Genomic DNA, 19153 nt, shown 5'->3' on the forward strand with positions numbered 1-19153 from the left:
CTTTGCTGGCAGATGTATTAGGTCAACTTTTCTTTGCAGCTGGAACAGCAATGGCTTGTCAGTGAACTCTGCAGGCACTCCAGGAGCCTTCAGCAGCCTCTCCCCATTACCTTCAAGTGGGACTTTTAAAGGTTCTTGTGATGAAGTACAGCCTCTCATGCATACTTCAGTTCAGATAAAAATTCTATTAACAATCTGTTGTTAATTAGCATTTATTATTTCACCCTGTTTATCTGGGAATTCCCAAAAACTTTATTCCACACTGACAGTCTAAGGGAATAAGAAAAGCAAGCAAAGTATTTTTCCCAAACCATTAATTGGTTAGTGTGTATTAACAAGCAATGGAATTGTTTTCTGTATGTCAGAAACCTGTCTGCAGTAAGTTACTGCCCATTACTCACCTGACCTTGCTAAAATGCATGGAATTCTGGGACTCTCCCAATCCCATATGCTGTTCAGTTCCATTTTATCTGCAAGTTGTTCATAGCTAGTGAGGTCTGGTCTAGCCCTTCTTGCCCATAGGCTGTATCTGCATTACTCTCCAAAATAACTGTCAGTTAGACACATCAACTGTCACAGATGTCCTCACAAAGAGTGAGATAGGTAATGATGTGGACAAAGGTGAATATTAAAATCACTGCCAACACTAGTAATTTGCACTTCAGCAAAGGCAAAAATACAAAAGCATTAAAGATTGCACTGAAAACAGTCTACTCCGCACTGTGTTCAGCTTTGAGTATTTAAAATGGCATGAAAAAAGGCTTTTCATGACAACCAGAATAAGACAGCTGGGCAGTCTATGTTAAGCAAGTTTAAAATGTATGTAAGGAAACGCATCATATAGTGCTAAATGGTGTAAGATTATAAGGAAATGCATCATAAAATGCTATATAATTACATGCTGCCAACTTTTTGCTTAATTTTGAATTAACTAGTTTTTGTAACCACTAGCACCTCACTCTATGCAATCTGTTGAAGCAAATTTTTATCTGTCCCCTTATGTTTTCACCAGACATACTGTTTTAGGATACTTACCCAAGTGGAATTAAAAAAAGAAACAAACAGCAGAGTAACTATATTCAGTAGCTTGACTTCCTTTAAAGCTTTGCCAATAAGTATTAATTGTTTGAAGCTTTAATATTACTAATAAATAATGTCTAGTAAAAGCAGTTTATAAATTGACCAGTTTTTTTTTTTTTTTTTTAATGAAAGACTTGGTAGTTACTCCTCCAAACTCGGAACTATTGGAAGCTTTTAGAAACTGCCTCCACATCAGTCAAAAAAAATTCATAACCATGAACAAGGTTTCATAATTACAAAAGTGGGTAAAAGCAAAGTTCCTAAATAAGGCAGAGCAGGGTGAGTGGATAAAGAAGGGAGCTAGAGAACAACAATGACGAAAGTCTAGGACTTCATTTAAAAAACTGATTTTAATATAAAGCTGAATACAAAAATAGCCCACTCTACAGTTATCTGCAACAAATCCTCAAGGTTTTCCTCAGTCAATTCCCTGACAGCTTGGCAAGCGCTTGTTTTCGCTGTTCTGCTGTCATATATTCGCAGGCTTCCAAAATATTTACTATAATTAAAGTCTGTTGAACTGTTTTTGCTTTTACCCATATTCTTCCATTCATTCCCAGCACCAGCTCAAAAGGGTACAACTGTGACAACTCCTGAATTATTTCACATTTGGGAGCCAAAAGTCTGTAATCAAGATTAAAAAAAAAAAAAAAAAAAAAGAAGTCAGAGAAGAAATAAATGCGCACATTTGATAAACACTGCAGTATTAACAGTCAAAAACCAAACCACACTACTGGTATTATGGAAGCAGTTCCAAAAGCTAAGATGATCAGTTTGCATATGCACCCAAAATAGTGATTTTTAATTTTCCCCTCATATAAAGCATCTGTGCACATAAATAAAGACAGCACCAGTTAATTTATAGTTATTTTTCTGATTACTTATATTCAGAAGTAATACCTGATAAATTCACAGTGAATTGATACTTTAATAACAGTTCTAGAATTTAATAAATTCTAAAACTACAGTTTGACAAAGTGACATTTTTAGAGTGTTGCTATTTATGAATTTGACCCCAGAGTTAAAGATGTGTCTTTCAAAACAAGGCTTCCCTTCTGCTGCTTCAGAATATTAACGCAGCAGTAAAAGCAGAATATTTTGAGTCTATCAGGTGACAGCATACTGAAAAAGACAAGTGTCGAGAATATTGTAATACATCTAGGTTTGTATCAAGAAACAATAAGCTTTCTCAAGGAAGAAACAAACATACCGAGAATAATTTACTCATTTTGTAATATACTGCTATGTCTTTACACTCACATACAGATAAAAATATGAAAAACAAGCACAAAGCTGCAAGATAGTTCATCTTAGTATGCACTGACAGCTGACAGGACAAGTAATAGTAGGCAGGCAAATAATTATTTATAAAAACAGGTATGAAATATCTAATCAAAATATTAAGACCAATCCCATTTTCCCTTTCTATGTTGTTTTTCCTAAAGAAAGCTTTGTTATCATTTATCCAGATCATCTGGTACTCTTTGATAATCACAGAAGTCTTGTATTTATGCTAACATAATGTCACCCAAACTCTGGGGTCATTTTAAAAGTTTGTGAAATAGTTTCAGGATTAACATGCTAGTTTAAAAAAAAAAAAAAAAAAAGCAGGATTTTCATTTATCTGTATGTTATTTAATATACTTTTAGCTACCAAATCTTTGAAGAGTGTCATGTACTTTTCTTAGGAAGAAAAGTATTTGTACTGATGAGAAAAGATGTGTTTAATTAGCTTCAGCCAAACTGACACTACCCACTACCTAACTAAGCAGAAAAAGGGCAGTAAGCATCTCTGATTTTTAAATTCCAAACTAGTAGATATATACTTGAAACCATAGTTTGAATGTTTGACTTCCCCAGGTCAATGGTTTTATTTACTGCTTTGACAGCATGTAACTCCAGTTTTTTTTTAAAGTCCATAAAATGCAAAACAGAATATAAATGCACTAAAACAATTATGCACCTTGGTGACTGAACAGCTTACATGACTCAGAGGAACAAGCTGTGAGTATCCTACCTAGAACTACAACATTACATGTTAAGAGTGACTACTAATTTTCCTCAATACTTACTTTCTTATTAGACCTAAGGAAACTTTAAAGAGGAAGCCATCTTGTCCAATTACTCCCATTCCACTTGCTCTTCCACTGCTGTCTATACAGACCATCTCTGGTTCCATGTCTTTATTTGCTACAAGAAACTGACCATAAATAAGATCTCCCACCTGAAACAAGCAGCGTCCAGAAGCGAAAAGGATTAGAGAAGATGGTAATACTCCATGTTTGTAAGAAATACTTAAATGATAAAGATCCTCCCAAGAGAACACAAAATAGTTTTAGAGTAGTGGTCATAGAAAAATGAACTGGTATGATAATAATTTTAATCTTTTTTCTTCCAATAAAGACAACGTTCCACAGGAACAATTATCTTGTATCACTGCTAAAATCTGACAGAATCTTATTTTCAAAAAAAAAGTACAGAATTTTCTTTCATGGAAGTATTCCCTCTTTACCTCCCTCTTTCTAAAATACCAAGTGTGAATTCCTTCCTGTCTTCAGACTTGAAGAGAGTTAAAAGTCAAGTCTAAGCAACCCACTCTTGTAATCATTTATCAGGAGTATAAAGAAGAGCACACTAGTCCATTTCACTTCTCTTTACAGTCCATTTTACATTCTGGTGATGGTATTTCAGCTGAAAACAGAAACACTGGCATTCATATACCATACAACTGTTTTCATAGCAGTGTTACAAAAAACTGTTTTCTACCAGTACCAGACAGCGTAAAAACTTGTTTTAAAACCTCAACTTCAGAGTGCTCTCCTAGATGCACACTACTGCATGAATTTATTCTGATGCTGAGAGTATTACGGGAAGGTTAAACTGTAAAAAGTGAAAAAACCTGTCATCTGACAGACAACAAAAAACCACCAATTACCTGTTCTCTTAAAAACAGGAAACTAAGAAAACCCATGGCCCAATCACAAAGATCTCAGTGAAGGGCCAAGATGAAACCATTACAAATAAACTGCATTCTTCTTTTTAAGTACAGGTTAGAAAAACACCTTTTGCCAGGAGAAACCATCAAAACTTATTAGAAGCATGATGTCAAGAATAAGTGATACACTTGAAGTGTTATCACCAATAAATAAGAGCATTACCTGCACATTTGGCCTGTTTCTTTTAGTTGCACCTTCAAATGCCAGGTATGACAGAGATGCTTGCTCACTTCCACCCACATCTACTTTAAACAGGTCTCCTGCCTTGGCCGTCACTATTCCTATTACATGATCTCCCTTGACTGGGACATACTGCAAAAGAAGTTGTTGGATAAGAGAGGTCAGGCAGGAAAAACAAGTACGTTTGCAAACACGCAGGGGAGCTCCCTCCGCACCTCCCGCCGGGGGGGGGGGGGGGGGCCGGGGTGGGCTCCACGGCAACATGGCCGCGCACCGCGGGGGGCCCAACGGCCGCCTCGCCCCGCCCCCGTTGCCATGGTGCCCCGGCCGGGACCGCCCCCGCCGCGCAACCTTACCCGCTTCTGCTGCGAATCCACCCAGAAGGCGCCGCCCGCCGCCGTGCCACCGCCCGCCTGGCGGTGCCGCAGCAGCCCGCACTTGGTGACCAGCAGCCCGGCCCCGCTGCGCCTCAGGCCCGGCCCGCAGAGCAGCCGGCCCCGGGGGGCCGCGCTGGCGCCCAGCCGCAGCCGCTCCCCGTCCTCGTCGGGGTGGGCGGGGAGGAGCAGCACGTCCCCCGGCAGCACCACCTGCCCCACGCAGGCCTCGGCCGGCACGCCGCGCGCCGCCATCGCCCGCCACCCCACGCGCATGCGTGGGGCGGCGGCGCGTACGCAGCAAGGCGAGAGGCGCGGGCGCGGTGCGCCTGCGCACTGCGGGAGGCGGCGGCGGGGGAGGGGAGGCGCTGCGGGCTGGGTTCTGCTCCGTGCTGGGTTCTGCTCCGTGCTGCCTCTGTGCGCGCCTTGCTGGGGAGCGGGCGTAGCGGAGGGCAGCACCGGCCTCCGGGCCTGGCGCTGTGAGGGGCGGCCCCCGAGCCTGTGGGGAGGTTAACGGGCGCCCTGGGGCCCGGCAGGCTGCCCGTGCCCCGGGTCAGCGCCGTGAGGGTGCAGCTTCTGCGCTGCGCCTGGCTGTTTTCCCTTTCTGTAAGAGAGGCGAGGCTGTTCCTGCTTGAAAGTATAGGAGTTGTGCTCTCAAATGTCTGTGGTGTAAGTGTAAGTGTTGCTGAGCTCTTCACGTTGATTTAGACAGTTGGGAGTTAGGATGAGGAAGTAAGCTCGGTCAGGGTGGCTGCTGCCTTAACGCGGGCTTGGGAAACTTGTTTGTTGAGCAGCGGCGACATCTTCTGGCCGGAGGAAAAGATGCTGCGACTTGCATGTCGGATCACGTCAGGAAGGGTCGTTTTACCATGGCGCTAATTTTAAAGAATCCTAAAATTATATTGCTCAGGCATGTATGCTGTTGAAGGGTCTTATGTAAAGGTAATAAATTACCAAAACTGAATTCTCATCTTAATTAGATGTTGCAGAACAGAGGAAGTTTTGTAAGTTTGACTATGAGAATTGTTGCATGCTATCAGGATCTCAAGCTTTTTTCTCAGTACTTCACTGAATTGTCCTTTATCCGGATCACAGCCTTCCTCTTCCTCCTTACCGATTTCTACAATGCAATTATGCTTTGTTAATAATGTGTTTTACAGCAATATCTGTTTCTAGTATATCTTTTATACCTATTATGTATTATATAAGAAATAGCAAAGCCAGCTTCTTACAGCTGTTAAAACCGATTTTTGGAAGGTATGCTTCATTATTCTGGTTCAGTCTTTCATTCTGGAAAATGTTGCTAGGGAAAGACTTCAAGATAATGCCAGTACAGTTAAGCTTCAGAAGTAATAGGACAGACACTTTATTTGTTCTTTAAACTGCAAATTATTTGAGCTTTTTTTATTACCTGGTTAAAAGTTACCAGTAAAACAGATAACTGGCCAAGTAGGTGAATGACTGTCAGCCAAGAAGTTTGTCAGTTAGGAGAAAAGATCAGTCTGCTTTAATGCTGAAAGCTTAATTTTAAGCATGGGGCATCACAGCTTTATTTAGAAAGATACCTTGTACTTGGCTAGAAGATCCTTATTCAGTTTTAGCTCAGGTTCCTTATGCTAAAATTCCAATAATATTTTCTTTCCTGAATTGGCTTCTAGTTTAATTCTATCTAATACAGTTTTCTAGTTTATTGTATCTATATATCTGTATGGATAAAGAATGATTTGTCTCTAGATTAACCAGGAAGGATCTGTATGTTGCCAGATCCAGAACTGATTAAAGATGTAATGTTTTACTTTGTTGGTGGATGTTCTCTTCTGTTATAAAAAGAAAATGTTCACAGAGAGATGTAGTTAAATGCATTTAAATGAGTTTTCCAGGAGGAATCCCCACAGCAACTCCAAGGAGTGACAGCAGTTACTTTATTCTTGCTGAAACTGATGCATTGTCCTACAGGTATATGCTGAAAATCTTTTATAAGGTATGCATGCAATGCATTTGAGTGACTGGGGCAGAAAAATATCAAGAACATTAACTGTAGTATTGTAATGAAAATGCTGATTAGCTTTGTATCACAAGGTTTATACTTAGTTTGATGAAGATTCCTCAAGCTCTGTAAGGAAGCCAAGACAGAGGCAACTAGTTTCTAGTAAAGGTAGTGAGATTTTGCCATTGACCACAGTGTGAACAGCTTCAGATGCTGGAGTATGCTATGCATGTTGTCACCTCATAGCTCATCTCCAAGTTTGTTATTTCCAGCTACTCCCGTGTTGTTGTCGTCCCGTGTGTGTGTAATGTCAGTCAGGGCAGAGCCAGCCTCTGCAACCTCCTTTGTGTTATTCATTGCCGATGGTGACTTTGGGACCTGCAAAGTCAGTAGACCAATGTTTTAAAGCATAGGCCAGCTAGATTCCCAGCTTGGGAGTCCAGGTGGGACCATTAGATCATTTTGCCTGGGCTGTTCTGCCTGGTTAGCTTTTAGTGAAGCGTGAGCTCAACAGCACGTTTGCTAAAATGTGTCTTTAAGAAGATGAGGTTCTGGTCTGAAGATGAGATGCTTAATGGACATTTTGCAGTTTGTTCCACTGGTTAGTGGAACCCCTGTAAAAATCTCTACCTAATTACCACGTTGGATTTTTCTAGCTTCATCTCCCACTCATTTGGTTCTTGTTAGCTCTTTTGAACTAATTGGGAGAACTTTTAATATTCATTACTTGGCTCTATGAAAGCACTTCTAGGCTATAATCTTTGCCTCTCAAACGTAATAAACTAAACATATGGAAATCCTCAAATCTGTTTTGCAAAGCAGACCTTAAAAAGATATTTGTGCCTCCTTGCTAACGTGTTTTTTGATTTAAAGATCATTTCTGATGTCAGGCACCAACACCGCATGCAGTACTCTTATCTTCTGTCTCATTAATGCCAAACCCAGAAATAAACCTCCCTTCGCGGCCAGACTTGCTTTGATATTTTTGTTTAATAGCGAATCCGCTTCGCCGCGTCACCCACGCGCCCCGGATGCCTTTTAAAAACATTCCTCCCGCTGAGGCGACGGCTCTGTGGGGAGGCCGCGCCCCTGCCCACGTGGTACCGCTACGCAGGGCCCTTCCGCCAATCGCGTGCCTCTTGGCGGGCGCTCACGAGCGGCGTCGCTTAGCAACGCAGCGCGTCCTGTGGCCGGCGCCGGGCGCCGTTGTGGCCGTTACGTCCGTTACGGCGCTGGAGCGGGTGGAGAGCCGTTGGGGCTGAGGGACGGTCGGTAGCAGTGGGGAGGGAGGCCGCCTTCACGCGGGGGTCTCAGGGGGCCTCGCGAGCTAGCTCCGGGCCTGCCCCCTTGAGAGCCGGTGTCAAGGGGAAGGGTGAGGGAGGCTTTATATCCGCGGCCCTTGCGACAGCATGAAACGCTCTGGCCGTGTTTGCGCGGCGGGTTGGGAAGCCGTACTGCTTCACGGATCTTAAACCTTAAAGTTTGCTTTGTTCAAATTAAAATCTGTCCTTAAACATTGATGGAACCACTTCACTGTTCTTCAAATACCTATATAGAAGGTTTTTTATGTCCTGTTGCTGTTCTAAGGTTTTGCTATCATGTTGACCTATCATTACCTGCTTATTTCCAAGCAGTTTTGGAATGCCACACGCCTAGACTGTAAGAGGGGTTTTGAGCATTTGTTCTTCTGCAGTACTTAGTATAATTCATCCATCACTGGAGCTTTTAAGAACTAAAGCAACATTAAATTTAAATAACTTTCTTATATTAATTGTGAGTTTCAGGAAAACAGAAAAGAGGCTTTCCAACTCACTGTATTTTAAATTTCATATATAGCAGAATAATTAGATGTTATTTATATCTGCTCTATGCTTATAAGTTGTTTTGATATAGAAATGGATGAAATCATTAAGCCAGTCTTCCCCTCAAACAGGTCCATAAAACAGATCCGGAATGTAAATATACTTAAAAAGTGAGTGGCAAAATCACTCAAAGACTGAGGAAATTATAAAATCTTAAGGGAGTTAGCTGCATATGATGTGCACTCTGTTAGCAAAATATGGATGAGTTACTGGGATGCTCTCTGGATGTAGCAGTATTTCCTGTGGGTATGCCAGATTTATAGCCAAGGTTTATGTGTATATGGACTACGGATGCATAAAACATATACATTCAAATGATATATAGATGTTTCTGAGACTTCAACCCTATTTTGTATATCCCTTTCATGGCTGATGTAAAGCAAACCCGCAAATCCTATTTTGAATGGTCTGTGTTAAGCTGCCTGCTGCACTTGTTCTCCGACTACTTGATCACCCAGTGGCAAACAAGTTAGTCACCTATACAGCAAAGTCTCTTTTCCTCATACCAGCGTATTTGACTATTGCTGGGGAGAAGAGAGAGAATAATATGTTAGTAAACAAGCATAGTGCAACAACAGTGATTCCTTCTGGCCATCTCTGTGAATGTGGCATGAATGAATTGGCTCAAGTCAAGCTTGAGCTGAGACAGAATCTTTTTTACCCCACCCACTTGCTTAGATTTTCCCTGTGTGAAAGAAGACAGTGTTCCAACTCTTTCATGCAAAATCCCTTATAATGGTTATTTTTAACTAAAACTGAATTGCTGGTCCTGTTACTCTCTTATGTAAATCGATCCATTCTCAGTTGTGAGGAGGTTGCACTTCTTAGTTGATCTAAAATAATTGATTTAAATTATGGCACAGAATATACAGAGTTCTCCTTTCCAAATATGCCTTTTGCCTATATCAATGACACTGCCATTCCATCACAGCTTTCTGATTTGCAAGCTTGCATAGCTTGTATGTCAGTTTAAGTGCCGAGCCTTGAACTTTATAGTACTTTTAATTTCTACCTTCTAACTTACATACATCTATTCTTTGTCAATAACAAAGAAGGAGAGTTGGTGGATAAAAAGTTTCCCATTCATTTTGCTGGTCATACTAATTTTTTTATTTATATGCACAAGAATTGGTTTCAGTCAGTTCACAGTCTATTTGAAGGAATGTTCTTAGAGGTGTTGCTTATGAAACACTTTCTTAAAAGAACAAATGAAAAAGTTAATAGTAATGCTTTAGCTGAGATTATAGCTCTGTGCAATTGTAATGTCTATGTATTGTTCACATACAAAGTTAGTTCCTATTTTGAAGAGATAACTGTCCAGCAAGACAAATGTGTAAAAGGGGAAATAGAAGCAAAATTCATGCAGTGGGTCAGCAGCATGTCTGGAAATCTTAACTTGTGTCCTTGGACCATACCTATTAGATAAATTAGCATTAATAAAATAAACAAAAAGAGTAATGCCATATTCAGTATTTGGTGCCTAAGTCGATTCTTAAAAACTTTAGTTTAAATCCGACTTGGTGGTTAATGTATGTCTGTTTGTTGTTTGCAGGTGTAAATGGAGTCTCAGTACCTGAAGAGATGCCTGGGAAATTGCTTAGTAAAGGGACTGGCAGAGGTGGTAGAGCATCGGCCAGCTGACCCAATTGAGTACCTGGCACACTGGATTTATAATTACAAGAGAATCTTAGATGAAGAACAAAAGGTGGATTTTATCTTGAGCAAAAAGTTTCATGACAATATAATCGATATTAGTTAATCTCTCTCTCTCTCTTCTTTTTTTTAATTGATTTTATGTTACCTATTTGATAATAGAGAACGTTGGAGAGGACTGAGCTGGAACAAGAACGGGAGGCAGCCCTGGAAGATCTCAAAATGTTAGAAAAAATGAAGGAAGAAGAACTTAAAATCCAGCAGAAACTTGAAGAAGAACGTCAGGTTAATAACAATTAATAATAGTTATTAATAGTTAATTATAATAGTATATAATGCTGTGGCATCTCTGTATACTTCTAATCTCTATATAATGATTTTAAAAGAAGGTGACATAAAAGAATTATTTTAACCTTTCGAAATAATAAATGAAATGATTAGTCAGCAGATGGGAAAGAAAACTTAGAGACTGCGCAGTAAGATGTTATTAAAAAGATGAAGGGGCCTAAGGTAAAGAGCAACCAATTTAAGACTTCAGTAAAAAGTAACTTAAAATTAGTGAACTATCTTTACTTTGCACAAGAGCTGGTGCAAGTAAAGCTAGAAATCATTGCAAAACTTTTTTGACAGGCCCCTCCTAGGTGTTCTTGGATTTATAACTGACTGTAGTCTCAAGCTACTTCATTGTAATATCAGTATGGCAAAAAAGGTAATGAGAATGTATACACAATTACAGATTTCTGAAAATGGTTGGGAATCTCTGGGTGAACGTTGCCTGTTTAAGGTGTAGCCTTATCCAATGAGGTGTCTTGGGCTACTGGAGTATTCTGTTGGCAAAAGGCAACTTGAATCCTGTACTGTGTGGACTTGAAATATGAGAAATAATACAATAAATGTGTCTGCATTTCTGACTGTCCTTTATAGAGGAGTCTCACAAATTTGGCCACCTGTGTAACAGCCTCAGTTATGTATTTTGCTTTAGTTACGTACGTTGCTTTGGTAATGCAGAGAAGTTCTCTTACTGTTTTTTTTTTTTTTTAACACAGCTAACTTTCACATGACATTAAATACAAAAGTGTAATTTTCCATACATGCTAATCTCATTAGGCCCAATTCTAGTGTAAGTTGCTTTAATTCTATTTCATTTGCGCTTTTTTTTTCATTTGAGATTTACTAATTTGCAGACCAAAAGTCATTTGCTTAAGGATTTCATGAATCATTTAAAAGAGTAAATGGAATCAAGAACATGAGGTTGTGTCTAGTGATAAATCATAGAAAAATTAATGTATTATTTCTTATAAATTGTGGGAAGGAAGTTGAAGAATACTCAGAGTAGACTTTGGCTTTTATTTTTAACCCAACTTGCAGTACTGGCTTTAGTCATGTACTCAGGCTTGCTTTGATTGTACATATATACCAAAAGGGAATAGGAAAACCAGTTTCTACAATATGACAGTGTTTGTAGTAACTGCTCACAAAATGCTACAGCAAACAGTATTCTCTAGCTAGCTAGAGAATTGTTGAATGTGAACGCTTAGACTATGTAGTTTCTGATGTTTTGATGTAACAGGACTCTGGGCTCATGTGGCATAAACACCTTGTATTACGTATTTTTGATTGGAAATTGTAAAAGTTGATGATGAAGATTCATGTTAATGACATAGCTTATCAATCTTTTCCATAGATTTGATTGTGTATGGATTCATCTTTCTATGCTAGATACTATGCAAAGTATCAGAGAGCTTAATCCTCATTATAGGAGATAACGGAAATAGGCTGATAACGGGCTTGAAGAATGAGACAGTATCTTAAGATCTTCAGTTGTCTATTTCTTCTTCCTCTTGGTATTAAAACCATTCTATTCTTTCTACACTGAAAGGACTTCATCTTATTAACATTGCAGTTATGTTTTATGCTTTGTATTTTTTTAATATTTCAGTCATGAAATATATTTTAAGTAATGGGATGGGAAGGATAAATGTATGTTTATATGTGTGTATGGGTGGGTGGTGCATGCTTTGCTGTCGGGGTTTTTTTTCCTTCTAATTTGCCCTTTCGTGAAATGACTGCAGGAGCAGTTGGAACGAGAACGTGAGGAGTTGGAACTGCAGAGGATAGAAAAGCAGAAAGCAGACAAATGGCTGTTGCAGCAGAAAAATCAGGAGGTTTAAGCCAAAGCTTAGTCAGGGATTTGAAAATACTGTTTATCATCTATCTTTTTCAGATGCAGGCATTAAATACAAATTGCAAGGCAGAAGCCCATAGGTGTTGAACTAACACATCAAGAATAATTTTTAAAAAATTGTGTGAAAATAGAGGAAGAATGTCTAACCATTTACTTCCAGTCTGAGTTTTATACTTGAGTTTTGCTCTGTTCTATTAGGTTTGTTTAGTTTATATTCAGAACAAAGTATAAATGTATCCCACAATTTAGCTTAAGGTCAGTTTAGTTGATGCTGTCCTTGACAATTTTTATGAGAAAGTGCTCTAACTTAGGTCTAATTTAAGAGTCTATTCAGTAATGTTTGACCATGTGTCAGTGCAAATTCCATTTGCTGTACCTGGAAAAAGAATTATGATTATGAAATGGGATGTCACTTAATTGTAAGATGTATAATCCTCCTGGTGCATAGGAATTTGTACTAGCAGAAAAGTGCTTACACAGATCCATGTAAATGTATGGGCTGATAGTTCAATAAAAACAGAAACTGCTAATTGACATGTTTATCTCAATAAAGCTTTCAAATGTGAATACTTCTTAAATTTACGTGGAGCACATCATAGTTTAAAGATGTGTCCCATTAAAAAAAAAACAACTAAAATAGTCTTAATGAGAGTACAAAGACCTTATTTATATATTAACACATTTGTGTAGCATGCATCTATAGTATTCTCTTTATATTAATACATAAAGTCATTTTAAGATATTTGAAGTGTTCTCTGTAAATAATTACTCATGATATGGAGTGCCTTTAACTGAAAACTCATTTTCGTTACTATAGGAACAAGAAAAGACAATAGCTGAACTTACAGATAGATTTGGAGCACCTAATCTGACCCGAGTTGAGGAGCTAGATGAGAATGGACAGTCTGAGGTAAGTGTTTAGAAAGTACAGTGAGATTATAAAATATCGAGTCTTAAAGATTTGCTTATCTGTCAAAGGCTAGAAGTGTCACAGTTAAGACTGTGCTGGTTCTCACCTATGGCTTTAAGGGAAGGTATTTTTGCCAAACTGTCCTTAGACTGCTGTCTGCTACTAGTTAAGACTGTCTAAAAGGCTGTCTGGTATTAGCTGATTAAATTCTCAAGTATTAAAATGCACTTTTGTATTCAGATGTGATACAAATGAGAGTATGAGTATTCTCAGAGAGGTGGCAGCCTTCTTTTCCCCATGAACAGATATTCATACAGAATACATACTAAATCATGAAAGGTGACTTGCTTTCAAGTGACTGAACATATTTATATTTTCTGATGGCCTGAAGTATATTGTTTGTACACCAGAATGCAGTCTTGCACAGCGATATCTGGGCAAACCTTAACATACAAGAACAGATAGTAAGAACACGTAGTGCTGAGAATTGAGGTATCTGAGCTCCATGCTAACATGACTGTTAGAACTATGGTGCTGTACTGTGAAATACAGGCATCTTTATGCTCAAGTTTTTTAATCTTTGTACCGGACAGCCCAGGGAAGTGAGAGGACATGCATTGGCTTTCATTTATTGTAAGGCATGGCAGTATATTTAACGCATAACACCAACTCCTGTGAAATCAAATATTCAGTTTTATGTATATTCAGTGGACATAAAAATATCAGTATCTGTCTGACTTTTTCCAGTTGGTGTGACTTGAGATATTGATAGCCTAGTTTTAGTATGTCATTTTCAGAATCCTTTTACTTTTATTAGCGTTACTAATTTGCTCACTTAATTTCTGTCATTAATAATGTAATTTTAGCTCAGAATTTATACTGTGATATTAATATGCTTTAGTCTTAAGCTTAGTATGGTTTAATAGCCTGTTTTATAAGTGTTCTCCAAATATATTTATGAATATATTTATGACTACATAGTCAGGTTTTCAGTTAAATTTTCTGTTGAGAGACAAATCAGATGAGCTCTCAAGGTCTTTTCTAGTCCTGATTTTTATAATTTCCTGATAATTGCATATTAAAAAATATTCATGAGGTTTTAGGCATATTTTTTCAACCCTTAAATAAGCAAATTACAAAACCAGATGTGAAAATAAGCAGTAATCTTATCTGCTTCCTAATTCATACGTGTCATCTTCCAAGTTTTCATGCCTGAAGTGGTTTGAAGTTGAATCTCATTGGCATTTGGTTACGTTATTTCAAGTTTTGCAGTGATATGTTTGTTGAATTAATACACACTTTAAGAATAGATCACTAAAATGAAAATATGTACACTTGTACTATTGAGACAACTCTGTTATCAGAATCATAATTGTCTGCATCCAGACTTACTGGATTTTATAATAAAAATCCAGTGATAAACTTATTAACTTATTGAACTTACTAGTCATATTTCACTAAATGGAAGAATACATTATTATATTGATGAATACCTACTTGGTGTGTCTGTTTATTGTGTGTGGTTTTTTTTATTATTATTTTTATTCAAAGTTGAGTTAATGCTAGCAACTGACAGAACTTCTTTTCTGATTTTAGGGTATAACAGATATCATGGTGGAATCGGAACAAGAAAGGTCCCAACCGATCTGAAAGCAGTAAATATATTTTCTACACATTACCTGCTGATCCTGAAGTGTAATGACTTAATGTAGATTATGTATTTTATATAGAGAGTTGATTTATATACCTGCTGTTTCTGTTTGCTATGCTTTCTGGGCATTTGTATAAAGTCTGTTAATTCTGGCATGCAGTGCTTCCTTGTTGTTCTTAAACCATAATAGCTAGCGTGGCTGACTCAGAGGAAAACTGTAACTGATATGAAAGCAGTAAATATGTTTTCTACTTATTACCTATTGATTCCTGAAATGTTGAACTTAATATAAATAAGTATTTTTTTTATATAAATAATCTATCAAGGTTATCTTGGGGTAGAGGCAACAATATGATAATTTGAGTCAACATTAAAAGAATAAAAAATTACTGAAACAGGATTTTCCAAGGATTTGAATGGTTTCTGATTTGGAGAGGGAATGTTTTAAAGTTCTGAACAATTAGCTCAATCCAAAAATTTAATTGCAAGATTTATGCTATCTGGAAGAGGTAAACTGAGCTTTCTGTGGCTTATAGACAGACATACTAAAAGATCTTGTCTAACTTAAAAATCATGAGGTATGTTTTGTAACATTAGGGGTTTACTCTAGGCTTTATAGCCTTTTGTGCTCATTATGTGATACAGGTTAGCTGCAAATGCCTTACAAGAATTATCTATGTACCACTTTCGGTTAGTAAAGTCTTAAAATAATCTTCTTTTCTGCATTTCTTTTGAATTTCCAAATTGATATATTACATCTGTGTTGCATTTTTTTTTTTAAACTAAATACCATCATTGGTTTTCAGAACTTCACTTTTTAAAATTTTGGATTAATATTTAGGCTAATCCATATTTACCTATAAAAATCATTTTTATAATACTTAAAGATCCCATTAATTTTTATAAGAACAAATTTCTGTAATCATTGATATCTTGGTACAGGTCGTCAAGACTGTTTAATGTCTGTTCATTATAAATGGAAAAGATACCAGCATTACGAAATCCTATGCTTCTTGGCTGAAAAATGCCTTTCCGTCTTAGTGTCTTCTAATAATACAGGTTAGTTGGACAATTAACATTAAGTTATTGCCAGTATTGTGCAATGAAATACTCTCCATTACAAATTCAGTGCAAAGTTAATTTATTTGCCATTCTTTAGTTTTGGGATGAGAGAGATTTTGGGGATAGTTTCACTTTGCTACTTCATTTATATTATAGCTGGCTTTTAAAGTTTTTGCTGTCTTTAGCAAACTACTAAAACACCCAAGAAGCAAAGGTCAATCATGTAATAAGTATTTTTCTGCTCTAAATAATTGATTCTGTTCATGTAGTGTATGCTAGGCAAGATCCTGTCCTTTTTTTAAAGGAGATCACTGTTGATTTTCCCCTTAAAGATAATAAGGCTGCTGCCCATCTGTTAAAAAAGCAGTTGTCCTCTTCACTGATATATCACTTTTACTGTAGACTCTGTTAATTTGCATGTTGGATATGAACCTTTTTATTAGAACAAAAGAATAGCATTTCCCAGGTATAAATATTGATGAATATTTGTGCAACTCTTTAAGTCATGAACAATGGGACTACTTGTGTGACCAGGCGGTCCAGCTTTGGTATCTACATTTATTTTGTATTGGTATAGGTATGCAATTTCCACAAATATCAAAGCATCAAGAACCTTTTCTGTGGAATGAATGTGTCCTTCTGGTTGATATTCCAGTAAACAGGTTTTGTCACAGCTTATGATTACACTTATTAGCAACAGTTAAACTAGTAATCCTTAAGGTTGTACTTTGATACTACAGTTTGAATTACATCTGCAAACACTGTATACCCCGCAGCTTCTTATGCGTATCTCAAATGGATAGAGTAACTGCATAAATATATGGAGTTTGTCTTTTGAACCAGTATGTATACTGCAAACTTGTTTTTAGATTAAAAATTTCAAAAACAGTTCAAAAATTGGTGAATAATTCATGTTCATTTACATTTTATGTTATCATATCGACTGAAAATTTCAGACTTCATATTTGCTTAGGAATTCTGTTTAACTTATAAGACTATTTTAAAACCTACTAGTAAACAATTCTAACTACTATTTCCAACATGTGGATTTCATTGTCTATCATTTCATAACATTCCTGTTTTGGTTTGGGTTTTGTTATATGCGTCCACTAGAGTGCATCCTAAAAAAAAAAAAAGCACCGGTGTCTATGTCAGTCACAAACTATGAATACAGCAACTTTTGTTTGTCTTTTCTTTGTTTTGCTTATTTTGACTTTGAATTTTCTCTGTCATCTTGCAGTTGTTATTTCTCATCCTCTTTTTAGATAGGAGCGCTCTATTCACACAAGTTCTACCTCTGAGAACCCATTTCAATTCTTTTATCAGAAAATTCCTTAGCAGGGGTCAAAATAGAATGATGGGTTCTGATTTACTTATTCCTTTGATGTTTTATATTAATCTGTTCATGTACAGAAGACCTAAGGTGTTCAGATGTCTGAATGGGAATTCCCAGTTTACAGAATTCGATGTGCATGGTTCTACTGCATTGATATCTTCCTACAGCTTTCTGTGTAGGAATTCTTACGTCAATCAGGTATGGGACCAGAAGGTAAACAGTCATTGGCTCAGTATTTTCTTAGGATGCAAAGCAGCCTGTAGGTAACTTGGAAATGTTACTGTAATTTACAAAAGAAGATGAATTCTGCTTGTGAGTCTTAACTTGGAGGGACATAAAAGCATCTTAAAATAATCTTTGCCTTCTTTGGAACTGCACCCTCCTGTGGAGTAAATCTGGTTAGGCCTGGAACATGAAGAGGACAGAGGAAAAGATGTTATTTTGTTGTTAATGCACGCAAAGTGATTCCAGAAGCATTAGTGCAATTTAACCTTTGCATAAATCTAAGGTAGTCTATTGGAAAAATAATGAAATCAGCTAATGTAACTTAAGCTACAGTTTGCTTTCCCTTTGAAAGCATTTTTGTGGAATGAAGAAGATGGAACTCAGAGGCAGGCAATGGAAAATGCTGCTGAAAATAAGATGCTAAATACTGACAGAAGAATTATCAAATTGTCCCTATTCTTTTCTTCAGAACAGGAACAGACTTATTTAGGCTGCTGTAAGACCATACAGATCCTTCAAAGAATGTGCTGATAGTAATGCACCCATTCACAGCTGTTCTCATTCCAGCAGTGCTGAAGTGTACGGATGAAAAGGGATATCAAGCCCGGAATAGGTCAAAATGAATCAGTTTTAACTACCAGGCTGCTCACAAAGATGGAACCTCAGCTCTGCTGTGTGAGAAGATTTTCTCCTAGAAGAGATACACATTGCAGCAAACACGTTTTAATGTTAGTTTTTAACAGAGCAGGCTTTATAAGCCTACTACCCTCTTTCCTATGATGGATAATTTTCCTTCATAGTCTAAATGAACTAATTCATCCTTTTGTAAGCAGAAGCTTAGTATGTCAAGTTGCTAATGGCAATGAGAGTTGGATACATGAACTGCAGCAACAGAAGGCTTACAGATATAGATGAAAACTGCCAGATGTATGAAACTGATAATGATTAGTCTGGATTAACGTAAAATTGAATTCCTCTGAACTTTACTATTACAGATTACTCATATTTATAGTCACCTATCAATTGATTTACTTAACAGTACTTTACTTTCTTTACTTTAACAATATTGTCTAGTAACTACAGCTAGAAAATGGAGTCCTAATCCTGTTTTTTGCTGATAAGGACTGGTGCATGTTATTAAATATCTTACCAGTACAATTGTTTGGTGGGTTTTTTTGTTTGTTTATTGGTTTTCTGGCATTATCATTATGAGCCCTCAAGCAATCTTTGTCCTTTATATTTGCATATTTTTTTCTCTTCATATGATGGAAAAATTTATATTGTCTCTATGTTTATATAGGTATTATTTGGCTAATAGTGTTGAGAGAAAGGTAAGATAGAGACAGGTGCCATTTAACTGAGCTGTCACAGTGTAGCAAAGTTCTTAAGAAGGAGAGGACTCTGATTCACAGAATCTGAGAGCTCTCAGTTGGATGTCCAACTTAAATGCTGTGGATCTGCCTAAGTTGACGTGTACCTCACTGTATCATTTTTACAAAGCACAGTCAGTGTTCGCCTTAGATCGGAATCGTTGGGGTTTATGCTAATTTTTCTTTGAGCGAAGTTATTCTAGAAGATGCTAGGTTATGAAAAACTATGTCCATTAGGGCCTTTTATTAGGGGTGCTGAGTGCTTCCATTTTATCAGTAGTT

The 19153-nt window shown here is 37.5% G+C and overlaps 2 protein-coding genes across 11 annotated transcripts; one reads left to right on the forward strand and one right to left on the reverse strand.

The window, feature by feature from the left end:
- Positions 1-1411: 1411 nt before the first annotated feature.
- On the reverse strand, positions 1412-4906 carry EXOSC3 (exosome component 3). Its single transcript, XM_064513782.1, has 4 exons — positions 4613-4906; positions 4239-4388; positions 3153-3304; positions 1412-1704 (listed from the first exon to the last, which is right to left on the reverse strand). The coding sequence occupies exons 1-4, from the start codon at positions 4904-4906 to the stop codon at positions 1503-1505; spliced, it is 798 nt and encodes a 265-aa protein (XP_064369852.1). The 3' UTR covers positions 1412-1502.
- DYDC1 (DPY30 domain containing 1) lies at positions 4802-16980 on the forward strand. Of its 10 annotated transcripts, none has more exons than XM_026116831.2 (6): positions 4944-6586; positions 10032-10184; positions 10295-10417; positions 12205-12297; positions 13135-13227; positions 14824-16980. In XM_026116831.2, the coding sequence occupies exons 2-6, from the start codon at positions 10038-10040 to the stop codon at positions 14875-14877; spliced, it is 510 nt and encodes a 169-aa protein (XP_025972616.2). In that variant the 5' UTR covers positions 4944-6586; positions 10032-10037; the 3' UTR covers positions 14878-16980. The 10 variants fall into 10 exon arrangements, with proteins under 10 accessions (XP_064369855.1, XP_025972616.2, XP_064369856.1 ...); XM_064513786.1 differs by lacking the exon at positions 12205-12297 and having other exon boundaries at positions 4947-6586; positions 14824-14882; positions 15821-16980; XM_026116825.2 differs by lacking the exon at positions 12205-12297 and having other exon boundaries at positions 4947-5305; positions 6503-6586.
- The last annotated feature ends 2173 nt before the right edge of the window (positions 16981-19153 follow it).

Source organism: Dromaius novaehollandiae, chromosome 6, assembly GCF_036370855.1.
Source record: "Dromaius novaehollandiae isolate bDroNov1 chromosome 6, bDroNov1.hap1, whole genome shotgun sequence".
In the NCBI taxonomy this organism is placed as follows: domain Eukaryota; kingdom Metazoa; phylum Chordata; class Aves; order Casuariiformes; family Dromaiidae; genus Dromaius; species Dromaius novaehollandiae.

Excerpts from the sequence above, each read along its gene's own strand:
- DYDC1 (XM_026116831.2), top strand. The coding sequence starts at position 10,038 with ATGGAGTCTCAGTACCTGAAGAGATGCCTGGGAAATTGCTTAGTAAAG. Across the intron at positions 10,418-12,204 it reads AACTTGAAGAAGAACGTCAG|GAGCAGTTGGAACGAGAACG; the intron begins GTTAATAACAAT and ends AAATGACTGCAG. Across the intron at positions 13,228-14,823 it reads ATGAGAATGGACAGTCTGAG|GGTATAACAGATATCATGGT; the intron begins GTAAGTGTTTAG and ends TTCTGATTTTAG.
- EXOSC3 (XM_064513782.1), bottom strand. The coding sequence starts at position 4,906 with ATGCGCGTGGGGTGGCGGGCGATGGCGGCGCGCGGCGTGCCGGCCGAG. Across the intron at positions 4,389-4,612 it reads TGGATTCGCAGCAGAAGCGG|TATGTCCCAGTCAAGGGAGA; the intron begins GTAAGGTTGCGC and ends CTTCTTTTGCAG. Across the intron at positions 1,705-3,152 it reads TCCTTAGGTCTAATAAGAAA|ACTTTTGGCTCCCAAATGTG; the intron begins GTAAGTATTGAG and ends TCTTGATTACAG.